At 43.7% G+C, this 15,449-nt stretch overlaps 1 protein-coding gene across 1 annotated transcript in view; it reads left to right on the plus strand.

Moving 5' to 3' along the window:
* Positions 1 to 15,449, plus strand: part of LOC311244001 (tyrosine-protein phosphatase non-receptor type 18-like) — a gene marked incomplete at its 5' end in the record, with an annotated part of 57,994 nt that overhangs the window by 17,419 nt on the left and 25,126 nt on the right. Inside the window, 4 exons of the mRNA XM_084333410.1 lie at positions 2,546 to 2,618; positions 3,143 to 3,209; positions 4,082 to 4,159; positions 8,346 to 8,420. Coding sequence (XP_084189536.1) covers positions 2,546 to 2,618; positions 3,143 to 3,209; positions 4,082 to 4,159; positions 8,346 to 8,420 — 293 coding nt within the window. The remainder of the gene's footprint in view (positions 1 to 2,545; positions 2,619 to 3,142; positions 3,210 to 4,081; positions 4,160 to 8,345; positions 8,421 to 15,449) is intronic.

Raw genomic sequence — 15,449 nt, forward strand, 5'->3', positions numbered from 1 at the left:
AGGATGGAACCCTGGTAGGTAATTTCATCTTTCCTTGTGGCAATATTGTCACAGACTGTAACAGATAGTAAAAACAACACAAGCAGTGTAAACAAGCTGACGACATGGCATTTGCATAAATTAGGAACAGTAGCGATCCTAGTATGCTTCCTTGTGGAACACCACAGCTCGCTGGGAGGGGGGGGGATAGGGTACCGTTTACCTCCACCATCTGTTCTCCAGGTAGGATTGCATCCAGCTCACTGATAGACTATCAAAACCAATTGCTTTTAGCTTGTCAATCAGAATGGAGTGATTGACAGTGTCGAAGGCCTTTTGTAGGTCCAGCATGACCATGCCGCAGTATTTGCCTGGGTCTAATTTGCTGCCCTTTTTGTGCAAGGGTGTTACTCTCGCAATTTTGAAGTCTTTGGGTACGTGTCCCTGTTTTATGGAGAGGTTTATTATGTGTGTGATGACTGGGGTGGTCCAGTGTACTTAAATTTACGCAGATTCGCCGCCATCTGTCCACACAAACATTGTCCACTGGCTGAGTAAAATTCACAAAGTTTTATGAAGTAAAACGCTTACTAACTTAAAATAAAAATAAACGCGACGAGAGCTCAAACTAAGTGCGTCCTACTCCATTGCTAGCTCAACAGCGTCCCCCTCTCCTCAGACATTTTAATCCCAGTTACAATATCACAATAATGTGTGACATCAGTGATACAATTCAACAATCCACAGATTCAGATTCCTCGTAATTCACATCCACAATCCACGTGTAAAGACGCTTCAATTTATGCTTGAACACAATCCGGGTCGCTCCGGTTAAGCAAATACATCCACAGGGGGGAATATGAAACTAATCGGAGCCAAACGCCCGATAGGATCCAAGTTTCATTAATTAAAAATATCCCTGCGGGATTCACATTTGCAATGCTCCGTTATTAAAATAACCACATAGTGTGCGTCGTGTGTGCCGTATAGCTATGACGTGCATTATTTAGGACAAAGTAAATCCATAGGCTGAATATGATTTATTATCAGCATTTTAGGTCTATTATTTTACATTTCAAAAGCCCCCTCTAGAAAAACTAAGCACAATAAAATTATTCAGAATGGTATAATGGGATCTCTGAGGAAGGGAGCTGGCATTTCTTTGCCAGGGAGTGGCCAGTTTATCCAGCTAACTTAACTAAACCTGCGCTGGAGCAGGTTAACATTTTTCGATCTGTTGCCATAGTGATTTAGACAAACCTGCTTTGTGGAACTGAAAAGCCTGACTTATGTCAAGTTATCCTGAAGATTATCCGGCTAACTCAGTTAGCCATGTACGGGGAACAGGGCCCAGGTCTGCACAGCAGTAGTTTGTTTATACTTCAGAAGTATGATATTTAGACTTGGTCCATCAAAATGAATGGAAATTAATGAGGAGCCAGACACGGGGACAGCAGTGGTCACTTGTAGATTACTTTAGATAGAGGTAAGACTGCTGAAACATGACATGTTCAAGTGAAATATCCCTTTAAAGGTCATGTTATTCTGCCATAGAATATTTGATGATGTTGTCATGGTGATCAGAGATGGTTTGGTCATGTACACCGGAGACTCTGATACGTCTTAATAGTCAGAGGAACAGTGGGTCTCATTCCCCAATATTTTCCAAAGAGTTCTCTTGGAAGACTTATCTTGGAACCGACTGAGACAGAATCAATGACAAGTTCACTCTGAGTCCTCAACACGCTGGTAATATGTCTTAAGTGTCTCAAACGATCACAGCTGTGATATCTGCGTTGGGGAATGGCACCATGTCTCAAACATGAACGCGCGTTTCCGTCTAGGTCATTTTCATACAAAACAACGCCTCCAGAGCTCCTTATAAGGCAACTAATGATGCAGCCGTGTGAAAATTGACGCGGAAGTGTTTTGCGACCCATCGAAATTAGATTAGATTAATTGTATTGTCATCATATATAGTACAGCTCGGGCACCTGCCGCAGCGCGCACGCACACACACACATGCGCGCGCGCAGTATACTGTATAGCCTACGGCGTAATGAATGAACGCAGTATAGGCTTATTATTCCATTAATGACTTGTTTCATTAGGATTTAGTAGATACTATATATATGCTCTGCCCTACGTACAGTATAGGTACAGTCTGTATAAAATAGAACACTTTCTACTAGGGATGCTCGATATTGGCTTTTTTACCGATACCGATATTCCGATATTGTCCAACTCTTAATTTCCGATACCGATATCAACCGATATCAACCGATACCGATATATGCAGGGTTTCCCCGTCCAAAATACTGAATAATTTCAGGTAACTAATAATTTCACTGGATATATATATAACAAATATTGTTATTGTTTTTTTTGTTTTTAAACCGATACCGATATTTTCCGATATCACATTTTACTGCCGATATCGGCCGATAATATCGGTCGGCCGATAATATCGGACATCCCTACTTTCTACGCATTATTGATAAAGGAGGGCCCAGATGTCTTTACCTCTGACCTACAGTCAGATTAACAATTGACCCTGTTCTTCCAGGGATTCTGGACATGATGGAGACAGTCAGAGACAAACAAGGAGACCATCCTGGACCCTTACTGGTACACTGCAGGTACACACTAGGGATGGCCATATACGTCCACCAAAAGTGCCTGTTTGTGCCAATGAAACAGAAAACTCATGTTGAAATCGCACTCTGAACGCCCACACAATGCGTGAGTTGTTGCAGGAAGCGGTAAGCTGTCGAGCATGGATAGTACACTTAACGTTACCGTGAACAGTTTGTTAGCTTGGCGTTATCCAAAAGATAAAAACAGCGGTTCATTGTGCATTTCCACTTTGTGTAGCGTTCATAGACTATAGACTATACAGACATGCTGAAGAGAGAGACCTGCAGACAGACTGTAATGTAATTATTATAAATGGTAACCGATTGTTTTGACTGACTATACGCATTAAGCATCAGGTATATTGCTGTGTGTGTGTGTGTGTGTGTGTGTGTGTGTGTGTGTGTGTGTGTGTGTGTGTGTGTGTGTGTGTGTGTGTGTGTGTGTGTGTGTGTGTGTGTGTATGTGTATGTGTATGTGTATGTGTATGTGTGTGTGTGTGTGTGTGTCTCTGTCTCTGTCTCTCCAGTGCTGGCTGTGGGAGGACAGGAGTCATCTGTGCTCTGGACTATATCCATGACTCTCTGGTAACCAAGGTAACACAGTCCTGGCTTATATATACGGTAACAAATAGTCTGACTTCAGATCGAATTTGGTCTGATCACAAACCCATGTATTGCTCTGTATAAGGCCTTCTGTTAATAGAGTGCCTAGATGGCGTTTCAATTCCTCAAATCTTTGGAATTCAACAATGGTTCGGTTTCTGACCTGAGGATTTTGTGGGAGGCAGTGGAGGGCTTTGTTTGGGGAAACACCACACTGTATGCTTCAGACCAGCTAAACTGGAAACATTGGAACTAATGTATGTTAGATTACATTAGATTTACTTGTGCTGTATAATGATAAAACATTTTAATCTAATTTAATCTAATCTAATTATTTTATGCTCCGCAATTGACCTGCTACTCAATACTGCCCCCTCCCCCTGGTTCATAGATTGGTTAATTTGTTGGTTCATTGTTTGGTTCATAGATTGGTTCATAGTTTTATTCATAGTTAGGTTTATAGTTTGGTTCATAGTTTGGTTTGTAGATTGGTTCATAGTTTGGTTTATAATTTGGTTCATAATTTGGTTTGTAGATGGGTTCATAGTTTGGTTTATAATTTGGTTCATAGTTTGGTTAATCCATGTGTTCATACAATGTTGGATTCAACACTCCACAACACACCCATCCTATCAGCTACACAGATCTTATTTCACATTATGTACATAAAGAGTGTACAAAAATTGTTTTGTTTACAGTGGCAGTACAGTATAGCTATTGCAGCTTAAAAAAACTAAAACAATTTTTACAAATTAACTAATTGCATTTGACTAATTAAAAAATTACAATTTTACTTCCTTTACTTTACTTACAAGAATAAAATGAGTACATTTATCTACATTATGTGTCTGTTTCTTCTGCAGCAAATCAGAGATGATTTCAGCATCATGAAGATTGCTCTGGAGCTGAGAAGACAGAGGCATGGATCTATACAGACTAAAGTATGGACTGACCTGGGCTCAGCTATCTTTACATTCATTTAGTGGTGTTACTGATGTATACAAAATAAAGTATGGACTGACCTGGGCTCAGCCAGGACCGCAATGGAAATAAGTCTAAGGACTTTCTTGCGCTATCCTGATATATTTGTATACTGTATGCACATGTGTATTGTATTTTTTATTATGTCATAAAATCAATCAATCAATCAAAGTATGAACAACCAAGACAATCTCTCCATCATCCAACCATCTATTCTCTCTCTCTCTCTCTCTCTCTCTCTCTCTCTCTCTCTCTCTCTCTCTCTCTCTCTCTCTCTCTCTCTCTCTCTCTCTCTCTCTCTCTCTCTCTCTCTCTCTCTCTCTCTCTCTCTCTCTCTCTCTCTCTCTCCCTCTAGGAACAGTATCAGTTTGTTTTCTCTGCTCTGGTTTCCATGTTTGAGAGAGCTCTCCAGACCCACTATAATAACCTGAAGCAGGTATACACACACACACGCACGCACGCACGCACACACACACACACACACACACACACACACACACACACACACACACACACACACACACACACACACACACACACACACACACACACACACAGACACACACGCGCACACACACACACAAATGTGATGTGTTTGATCTGACTGATGCTGTGCAATACAAAATGGAAATGACAGAACTAACAGAGGAATCCATTTTTCAGCGTCCTTTTGATTTATAAATGGCCGTACCTTAGCTATGTTTCTAAGGTGGGAGAATTATGTTTTTGTCACCTTTTTGATGTGTGATTTAAAGTCTATTATAACACCAAGACTTGTAACCTCTGGTTTGATCCAAGGAGTAAGTTGCCCCATATTGCTCTGTAACATTTATCTTTTTGTTATAGGGCCGACTAGTAGGATTTGAGTTTTGTCCTCATTTAATTTTAGGAAGTTGTTTGTCATCCCTTTGTTTATTGCTAAGAGAAAACATTTAGTTAACACATCGACGACCGGCCCTAGCCATCTAATATGTGGCTGGAGGACCACGCTTTGTAAACAAACCGATGTACTTTTGGATAGCTATATATATACTTTATAGTATTGCTATCTGTCCATTCTCATTGTCACTTGAGTGCATAAACCGTGCCTTCATAATGGCTTAAAGAAAATAAAAATCCATCGGTTGGTTGTCATTTTATAGCGTTGTGAATATAAGCTTTATCGCAGTTTTCGTCTCGTATTTTTTCTGGAAAGCTATTTATAGGGCTAAAGGCTAGTCACGTTATATCGAACGGCATTTCTGTTGTATATATACGAATGAAATAAAACAAACTGCTTAGCATCCGGACTATTACAGAGCATCTATGGATGAAATGGGGGCGGCGGGGGGCGCCGATTAGTATTATTGATTAGCAATACAGTGTGTGTTCAAGTAGCCACATTCACTGATCGATCGCTTGCGTTTTACAACAATGTCCAATCCGGCTGTAATTTGGGGGAAGTGTGTCCTACCGTCAGCCCATGTGATCGCCGGCAGCATTTCCCCATTATTCATCGGCATCTGGTAGATCGATATGTCCATTGGCTGATCATAAATCCCATTATTCCAGGCTGAAATCTGTGCTTCGAACCGTGATCAAAGATGGAGGATGTTCGCTTGGGATCCAGGCTCATATGAAACGCCCATAGACAGTAAAAGATTTTTTTTCCCCATTCGCCCTCAATGATACTGCAGTGGAGCGATGGCGCCCCTAAGAGGATCTGGCCGGTATTGCATGTCGCCGATTTAAAGGAGGCGGGTAAATCTGCAGAGTCGATCGGGGATCTTGATCCGTTTATTAATATGGAATAAAACAATAACAACTTGCCACGAGTTAACTCGTGGCTCTGGTCCTCAACGCATGGCACCGAAACCCGAGTTAACTCGTGGTTGGGCGGCAAAGTGTTAATAGCTGTGGGATCATTTGGTTCAGCAGAGATGTAGAATTGTGTGTCATCTGCGTAACTATGGAAACATACATTGTGTTTGCTAATGATGTCTCCGAGTGGCAGCATGTATAGTGAGAATAATAATGGACCAAGGCAGCTCCCCTGTCGAACTCCGAAGTAGGTGTCATGTTTCTCAGAAGAATGATCTCCAAGCCTGACTTAATATGTTCTCCCTTTGATATATGTTTAATACATAGTCAGAAAGACCAACTAACTTTTCTCGACTATTTATTAGGATATCATGGTCAATCGTGTCGAATGCTGTGCTTAGATCTAATAGGACGAGAATTGAGACTTTATTTGCATCTGAGTTTAGTCTGAGGTCAGTAATTATTTTAGTGAGAGCAGTTTCAGTGCTGTGGTGCGTTCTGAAGCCCGATGTAATGCATACAAACACCTGTACATCGCTCGTCATGACCGTATTGTGGACATTGTGTCTGATGTGGTACGGAACATATCACCATCTAGTGCAGCAATGTACAAACATGCCAGAGTGAAACCAGAGTGGTTTGGCCTTACCAACGATGTCTTTGCTAACATACCAAATACACCGGACGTTGTTTTTGTTTACACCAGCCACAGGGAGGTGCTGGTCATAGAAGTAGGCTGTACCTTTGATCTGTACATGGACCAGGCCTTCCGGGACAAGTATATCAAATACCAACCACTGCTCAGTGTGATGGCTGACCTTGGGTATACTGTAGGTGTAGATATAGTGTACTTGTATTCGGAAGTCTTGGCCATGTATACAAATGCACCATGACCGGTCTGAGAATTGCTGCAATGTATAAATGAAAAGCCAAACAAATTGCCAAATATTGCTCTGTCTCAGCTATTATTGGCAGCTTAGCCACGTGGAGAAGGAGGTGCTATGTATTGTGTACCCTTAAGTGTTCAGTGCTGCTTGGCCCCAATACATTTGATTCCCTGTTTATGTAATCTAATTTGTGGAACCAAATAAAGTATTAAAGTGTGTGCGCGTGTGTGTGTGTGTGTGTGTGTGTGTGTGTGTGTGTGTGTGTGTGTGTGTGTGTGTGTGTGTGTGTGTGTGTGTGTGTGTGCGTGTGTGTGTGTGTGTGTGAGGTTCGCGTCGACCAAAGTACGGAGAAGCGATTTTTCAGACCCCGCTTCTCTTCGTGCATGAGGACACATATACTATCGATAATCTAGTGTTTATTTGAAAATGTACAGATGAAAAAACTATCCGTTTCGTACATGTTGACTGCAAGCAAGTCATTGAATTTAAGATATAGTTTAAGCGTTTGCAAATATCCCCGTCCTCCCATTGACTAAAGCTCTGGCCTACAAGCCTACAAAACGTATATATATATTAAGGCTGTCAAAGTTAACGCGATATTAACACACAATTCCTTTAACGCCACTATTTATTTTAACTCACGATTAACACTTTAGAAAAAAATTATTAACTTTTTTAAAAAACTTTTTTAAATGTTTTGTTACTAGACTTCACTCAGGCGTATTATTGATACTCTCATTGATACTATGTTTGTTTCTGACTCAAAGTGAGAGAGAGAGAGAGAGAGAGAGAGAGAGAGAGAGAGAGAGAGAGAGAGAGAGAGCTATTTTGTGCATCACTCTGTTTTGAAATTGATGCAAATTTGCAATGCATGAGGGTCATCCTTTTGTGTTAAATGGCTGCATAAAGCAAGCATTTGTTGACTCTCATGTTGATAAGAGTATTACACCTTGACAAATATCAGTTCAAGGTAGATTTAGAACAGATAAAAAATATGCGATTAATTTGCGATTAATCGCAAGTTAACTATGGACAATCATGCGATTAATCAGATTCAATATTTTAATCGATTGACAGCCTTAATATATGTCTCTGTCTTTCTCTCTGTGTCTCTCTGTCTCTTTCTCTCGTCTCTATGTCTCTGTCTCTCTCTCGGGTCATTTGAATATGCTCTGAGGAGGAAGTCAGGCAGCAGCATCGCTTCCTCTTTCCTGCTTCAACACTTCTCTTTTCTCATGTTTTCTCTCCATCACTTCATCACATCACTCAGAGAGAGAGAGAGAGTGAGAGAGGGGAGAGAGAGAGGGGGGAGGGTGTGTGTGTGGAGAGAGGGGGTGGAGAGAGGGAAACAAATGGACAGAGAGAGAGTAGGTATCTAGTATACTGAGGAGCGCTGTGAGATTAACTACAACTACATTACTACTTCAGAGTATCTTAATTCTAACATGTTTGGGTAGAGTTTCTGCTTGCTTGGATTCTACAGCGTGGATTCCCTCAACTGCTGAGCAGACAACTAGGACCGAACAGCTTCAGAGTAAATATACTAACACATTAAATTCTATCGTACTGACAATGATTCATATCAGTTGACTATAGTTAATAGTGTTGATAATGATTAATATCAGTTGACTATAGTTAATAGTGTTGATATTGATTCATATCAGTTCACTATAGTTGATAATGATTCATATCAGTTCACTATAGTTAATAATGTTGATAATGATTCAGTGATCAGTAGTATTTCCACTCAAGTACTGTACTTAAGTACAATGTCAAGGTTAAGTGTTTTAATTTTAGGGAACTTTGTACTTTTACTCAGATTAATTTAAAAGGAAATGTTCTTTTTATGCCATTACATTTTTCTGACCCCATCAGTTACTAGTGAAGACAAATATTTTGCTTAGGAAACATGGCAAAATGTATCATGATTATTTCAAATTTGAAGCCTGATAATTTCAAGAGAATGTAATCAAAGCACATTAACTGCACCACATACCACTTTAACATAACAAAGGTTATCCTATAACCCTAGTTATATGTGTAATGGTGAGCGCTCTGCTCACTATTGGAAATATTCCCCATCACATACTGTGAATTTTAAAACTTTCAGCAACAATGCACCTACACCTGTCCGGCCACACCCACATCCGCCCATGCATATAAGCGAGGGGTGTGACCGTACTCCTGCTCTTCCCTAGTATTTCACTGTTAAAACGGAAGACCAACAGGGGTCCTCAGTGAGTGAGAGCAGAGCGCTCACCATTACTCATATAACTAGGGTTATAGGATAACCTTCGTTATATATCGTAATGGCTCACGCTCTGCTCACTATTGGAACACAAGAGTGGAGCAGAGCAGATAGCCCGACAAATGTACCCGCTGAGGTCCCCTACAACCATAATAATAATAAGATTGGATTTGTAATGCACTTTTTGTTCGCTGGGATCCCAAAGTGCTACACTACAGGGTTAAAACATAGTTAAAAAAATAGAAATAAAATAGTTATTAGTAAAACAAATAAAATAAAATACAGAATAAAAGTAAGATAAAAATAGAACATAGTTAATTAAAAACATAGTATAAACACACAATTTAATAACAACAGCGCAATAAAATTAAAATAAAAAGCTAACAGTCAAAGGCCTTTTTGAATAGGTGGGTTTTCAGGCCTGTTTTAAAAGAGTCCAGGCTCTGTGGTGCCCTCAGCTGGATGGGGAGGCTGTTCCACAGGCGTGGTGCAGCCGTGCAGAAGGCTCGGTCACCCATGGTGCAGAGCCGGGTATTGGGGACCTGAAGGAGCAGGCTACCTGCGGATCTGAGGGTGCGGGTAAAGGATTGTGGAGTGATGAGTTCCTGAAGGTAGAGGGGTGCGTGTCCGTTTATGCAGTTATGGGTGATCGTCAGGATTTTGTAGTTGATCCGGGATGAGACGGGGAGCCAGTGTAGTGAGTGGAGGATGGGGGTTATGTGATCGTGTTTACGGACTCTCATCAGGATCCTGGCAGCGCTGTTCTGGATGTATTGCAGCTTTTGGATGCTCTTGCCAGGAATACAGAATACTTTTGTACAAAATGCTTCTTACTCTGGAGCGCAACAGTAAGAAGCATTTTGTACAAAAGTATTCTGTACTTCTGTATGACAACTATTAAAGAAACTTGAAACTTGAATCCCGATGAAGAGTCCGTTACAGTAGTCCTGTCTTGAGGAGATAAAGGCATGGACAAGCTTCTCTGCATCTGACAGGGTTAGAATGGGACGGAGTTTTGATATGTTTTTTAGGTGATAGAATGAGGTCTTGCAGAGCTGTTTTATGTGGGTGTTGAAGGTCAGGTGGGGGTCAAATCGAACCCCCAGATTTGTGACTGAGGGGGAGAGGGGGATTACCTGGCCGTCAAAGGTGAGATGTGATATGGATGAAGACTGAACCAGGTGAGGGGTGCCAATTAGGAGTGCCTCGGTTTTTTTGCTGTTTAGTTGGAGGAAGTTGCTGTTCATCCATGCCTTTATCTCCCCAAGACAGGTGGTGAGGCATGACAGAGCTGCAGAGGGGTTTGGGGCCGTTTTTATGTAGAGTTGTGTGTCATCGGCATAACAGTGGAAGGACATTCCATGTCTGCCGATGACACGACCGAGGGGGAGCATGTAGGTGATGAATAGAATGGGACCAAGAACCGACCCCTGCGGAACACTACAGGTGACCTCGAGCAGCCTGGACTTGTGTCCTCCCAGTGAGACATATTCAGTCCTGCCTAAGAGGTCCCCTCCTCTACTCCCTGTACACACACGACTGTGTGGCTCAGCGGAGTAGCAACACAATCATCAAATTTGCTGACGACACAGTGGTGGTGGGCCTGATCTCTGCAAACGACGAGAGGGCCTACCTGGATGAGGTCAAGGTCCTGGCGGGATGGTGCCAGGAAAACAGCCTCTCCCTGAACGTCAGCAAAACAAAGGAGATGATTGTGGACTTCAGAAGGTCGGGGGTCAAGGACTACAGCCCCCTCAGCATCGACGGGGCACCGGTTGAGAGAGTGAACAGCTTTAAGTACCTCGGAGCCTACATATCCGAGGACTTGACATGGACCACACACATTGACAGTGTTGTGAAGAAGGCACGACAACGCCTCTACTTCCTCAGGCGCCTAAGGAAGTTCCAAGTCAGTCAGAAGATCCTTAAGAACTTCTACTCATGTACAATAGAGAGCATCCTGACTGGCAACATCACCTCCTGGTTTGGGAATAGCACTGCACAAGACCGAAGCAGACTACAAAGAGTGACGTGTTCAGCCGAACGCACAATTGGAGGGGGGCTCCCCACCCTCCAGAACATTTACAACAAGCGGTGCAGGGGCAAGGCTAAGAGAATCATTAAGGACTCCAGTCACCCGAACAACTGCCTCTTTGAACTGCTGCGGTCAGGCAAGCGATACCGGAGTCTCAAGGCGAGCACAGAAAGACTCAGAAGAAGCTTCTATCCCCAGGCCATCAGGCTGCTCAACGAACAATGAACACTACACAACAACCATCAAACGCACATAGCACACACATCCACACGCACACACTCACTTTAAACAAACACACTGTAGCACCCACTCCCCACACTTTATAGCACACACTCACTTTAAACAAACACACTGTAGCACCCACTCCCCACACTTTATATTTATTGATAAAGGATTGCACTACAACTCGTACACCTTACTGTAAATTGTACCTAAATTGTACCTCATCCCATTTCTGCTTTGCACTATATAGTATTGTATATTAGTACACTGCATAGTATTGTATATTATATGGTAACTCAGTTACGTCTATTCTGCATCGAACATTGTACATATGTCTATACTGAACACTGTGACCTCATTTTCTACTTCTAATTTACATGCTATACTATGTTATTGATACGTATCTTGTCTAGCACAGTCTCTGGAGCATAACAGTAAGAAGCATTTTGTATAAAAGTATTCTGTACTTCTGTATGACAACTATTAAAGAAACTTGAACTTGAAACTTGGTAGAACTGGAACCACTGTAGTGCATGGTCCGACAGTCCAACAGTGTTGTGGAGGCGCTCCAGGAGGATGGTGTGGTCCACAGTGTCAAATGCCGCTGTCAAATCGAGGAGGATGAGGAGTGATGGTGATCCTGCGTCAGCGGTCATTAGGAGGTCATTCGTCACCCTTAGCAGAGCTGTTTCCGTGCTGTGGGATGAGCGAAAGCCTGACTGGAACTTCTCGAACAGGGTGTTATTTTTAAGGTGGTCCTGGAGCTGGGAGGCAACTACCTTTTCCAAAACCTTGGATAGGAAGGAAAGGTTCGAAATAGGCCTGTAGTTGGCAAGAACCTCCGGGTCCAGGGTGGGCTTCTTTAGGAGGGGGCTGATGATGGCAACTTTGAGGGTGGATGGGATATGGCCAGTTTGAAGGGAGAGGTTAACATCCTGGGTGATGATTGGGCTGATGCTGGGGATGTTTGACTTGAGCAGGGCAGTTGGAATGGGATCCAGGGTGCAGGTGGATGGTTTCATTCCTACCGGGGAGGTTCCGATACCCCCACCCCTCACTAGGGGACAGGACATCGACTGTGCGAAAGAGGGGACAGCACCCAACAAACGCACAGGGTGAGCAGACCGCGGGACAGAAGGGCCCGCGACTACCCGACCGTGCACCTCGCACGCTATCAGGGAACGTACGTGAAAACAAAAGCCCACGTCACTGCTCCCACACCTCGCAGGGTCGGGGTTGTTAGACCCCGATGCTACCTGTGAGGTATTCCGAGGGGTCGGGATTAAAAAAAAAACGCTCCGTGGGTGAAGCCGTAGCAGCAGGGCACGAAGGAGGTCCCAGCCCCAGGCCACACAAGGCAGGCTTACCGCCGAGTCCGGGGGCCAGGACCCCCAGAAAAGGGGCCTGGTGAGGTCAACGAGGCCGTGGCATCGAGACCTCTCCAGGTGTTCACTGGTGATACCACCCTCTACACCGCCAGTGTATCGGACAGGGCCTACATCAGGTGAAGGCCCTTCTCCACCTGGCACGCCGCGAAGACCCCCAGAGGAAGAGGCTCTGAAAACTCCCGGAGGAGGAGGCTCTGTAAGGAGGTTCTCTCGCTGAGGGGGGGGGAGGCTCCATGATATGTGGTCTGTCCCAGGGGAGGACACAGATAGGCATGTTTTCATATTGTCACTGCATCGGCAGGGAAAACGCAGACCGGTTAACAGTTAAAAACAAGCTTCTCAACGTCCATATATTGGACTATGCAACCATCACGGAATGCTTATACAATTTAAAGCAAACCATTGAAAGCAAATTTGGACTTGAGTAATTTTCGGGTCATCACTTCAGCTCAAGGAAGAGCTGTATTGCTGCTGTTTCAAGGGCAGCTTTTCACGGCAGTGTACTCATTTGAGTATGCGGTCCAGCTTGACGACTACCCTAGCTGTTCCCATCGCAGCCCTGGCGGCCAGGAGGAGTGGTATCCGCCGTCGCTCGCCCAGCAACGCCTGCTCCAGCCAGAGGTGTTGCTGGCTCAAGGTGGCCAGAGCTCGTAGCTTCCCCTCGCATCCCTCACGTTCTGATAGCTCAGACCACTTGGTAGGTGGGAGCCGACGCCTGACGCGGATGAAGAAAGGGCATCTCGTCTTGGAGTTGGCAAGTCGAATCCAGTTCCGGAGTACGAGGCTCCCAAGCAAGAAATCAAAGCTCCCTCTGCTGGGGCGTCGAACAGAAACTCCCCCGCCCCCTCCATGTAATCCTCTGTCTCCATTGGATGCAATGGAGAAGCGACGGAGGAATTTCTGCTCGGGCCAGCTGTTCTGCAGAGCCCTGCATAACCAACACAGCCACTGGACCACCCACCCCTGCCGCTCACCGCCAAATGACGGGAGCGAGCAGAAGCGGGGAGCGAGCAGAAGCGGAGAGCTTGCGCCGCAAGTCACCACCCACCAAAGAAACCGTCGGACCAGCCGACTGTCTCCCGGCAGGGGTGCTGGAGCCGGAGCCACCTCACTGGAGACGGGTGCTCAACGGCTACCTGGCGACGCCCGCTCCACTCTGCGCGTCGCTGAGGCTCACCTGCCTACCACAAACGTGGAGTCAGGGAACCTCCACGACGCACAGAGGAGGCCACGACCGTGAAGCGCTGGTGGAGGCCTGAGCGATAATCATCAGGTCCCGGTGGTGATGACATTTTTGCTTTTTCCCTTAAAGGAGGAGAAAGGAAAAAAGAAATATTAACCCAAATTACTAACTAACAAACTTTCAACGCTGCTAAAGTGGTGCATTGCCACGGACTTCCGTGAGGTTGAAAGAAGGGAAGAGCAGGAGTACGGTCACACCCCTCGCTTATATGCATGGGCGGATGTGGGCGTGGTCGGACAGGTGTAGGTGCATTCTTGCTGAAAGTTTTCAAATTCACAGTATGTGATGGGGAATATTTCCAATAGTGAGCAGAGCGTGAACCATTACGATATATAACCTTTAGAGGTCAATGGTTTGATCGCTCCCAAGCACTGAAATACACACACATCATGTAGAATGCATACTTTTTTCTTTTATGTTTTTCTTTTTTTTGTCAATGTGTTTTTTATTACAGTTTTTTTAGACATTACAGTAGACACTACGGACGTGACATACATACACATACAAACAAAACAGAAAGAAAACGAAACGAAACACCAACAAAATATATTAAAAAATATATATATAATAACAATCAAATAAAATACAAAAAAAGATACAGTAAAAAGTTCTCAGATCACTTCATGTTACAGAGTCATTCCTATACAGTGTCCTTGTTTCAGGAGGTGAGAGACGTAAGAAATAAAGGGTTGCCACACCACATCAAATTTTCCACTTGATCCCCGCAAAGTATATTTTATCTTTTCAACTTTTAAATGATACATTACATCACAAACCTGCCAAATGAGGGAGGGTGCTCGTTTTCCAGTTCATAAGAATGAGACGTCTTGCTAGAAGGGAGGAATAAGCGATACAGTTCAGTTGTGCTTTTGGTAGATGTAAGTCGTCGGAAAGAACACCAAAGAAACCCAGGAAATTACATGGTTCCAGTACCCGACCTGCCAGGTCTGAGTAGAGCTTAAATATGGACGACCAGAAATCTGCTAGGCTATGACCAAAATGTGTGATACAGACCGGCCGGGGCTTGTTTGCATCTGTTACAAGTAGGACTAACCTCAGGGAACATTTATGACAGTTTGAGTTTGGACATATGTAGCCGATGTACAATCTTGAATTGAATAAGCCTGTGTCTCGCACAGATAGATGAAGCGTGAAACATTTTTTTTATTCTTGACCACACCTCTTCTGATATGTCTGTTTCAAAGTTCTTTTCCCAGTGCCCCTTTATTATTGAGAGTGACGAGTCCTCCATCTCGAATATGTTCGTATAAAGCTTAGACATTGTTCCCTTGAGCTCAGGTTTTGTCTCCAGGATTGAGTCCAGTGATGTATTTGGAGGCAGGGATGGAAATGTAGTGGATTGACTATGTATAAAATGTCTAACTTGTAAGTAACGAAAGAAGTGGTGTGATGGCAAATCATACAGC

Source organism: Notolepis coatsorum, assembly GCF_963971535.1.
Source record: "Notolepis coatsorum genome assembly, chromosome: 17".
In the NCBI taxonomy this organism is placed as follows: domain Eukaryota; kingdom Metazoa; phylum Chordata; class Actinopteri; order Aulopiformes; family Paralepididae; genus Notolepis; species Notolepis coatsorum.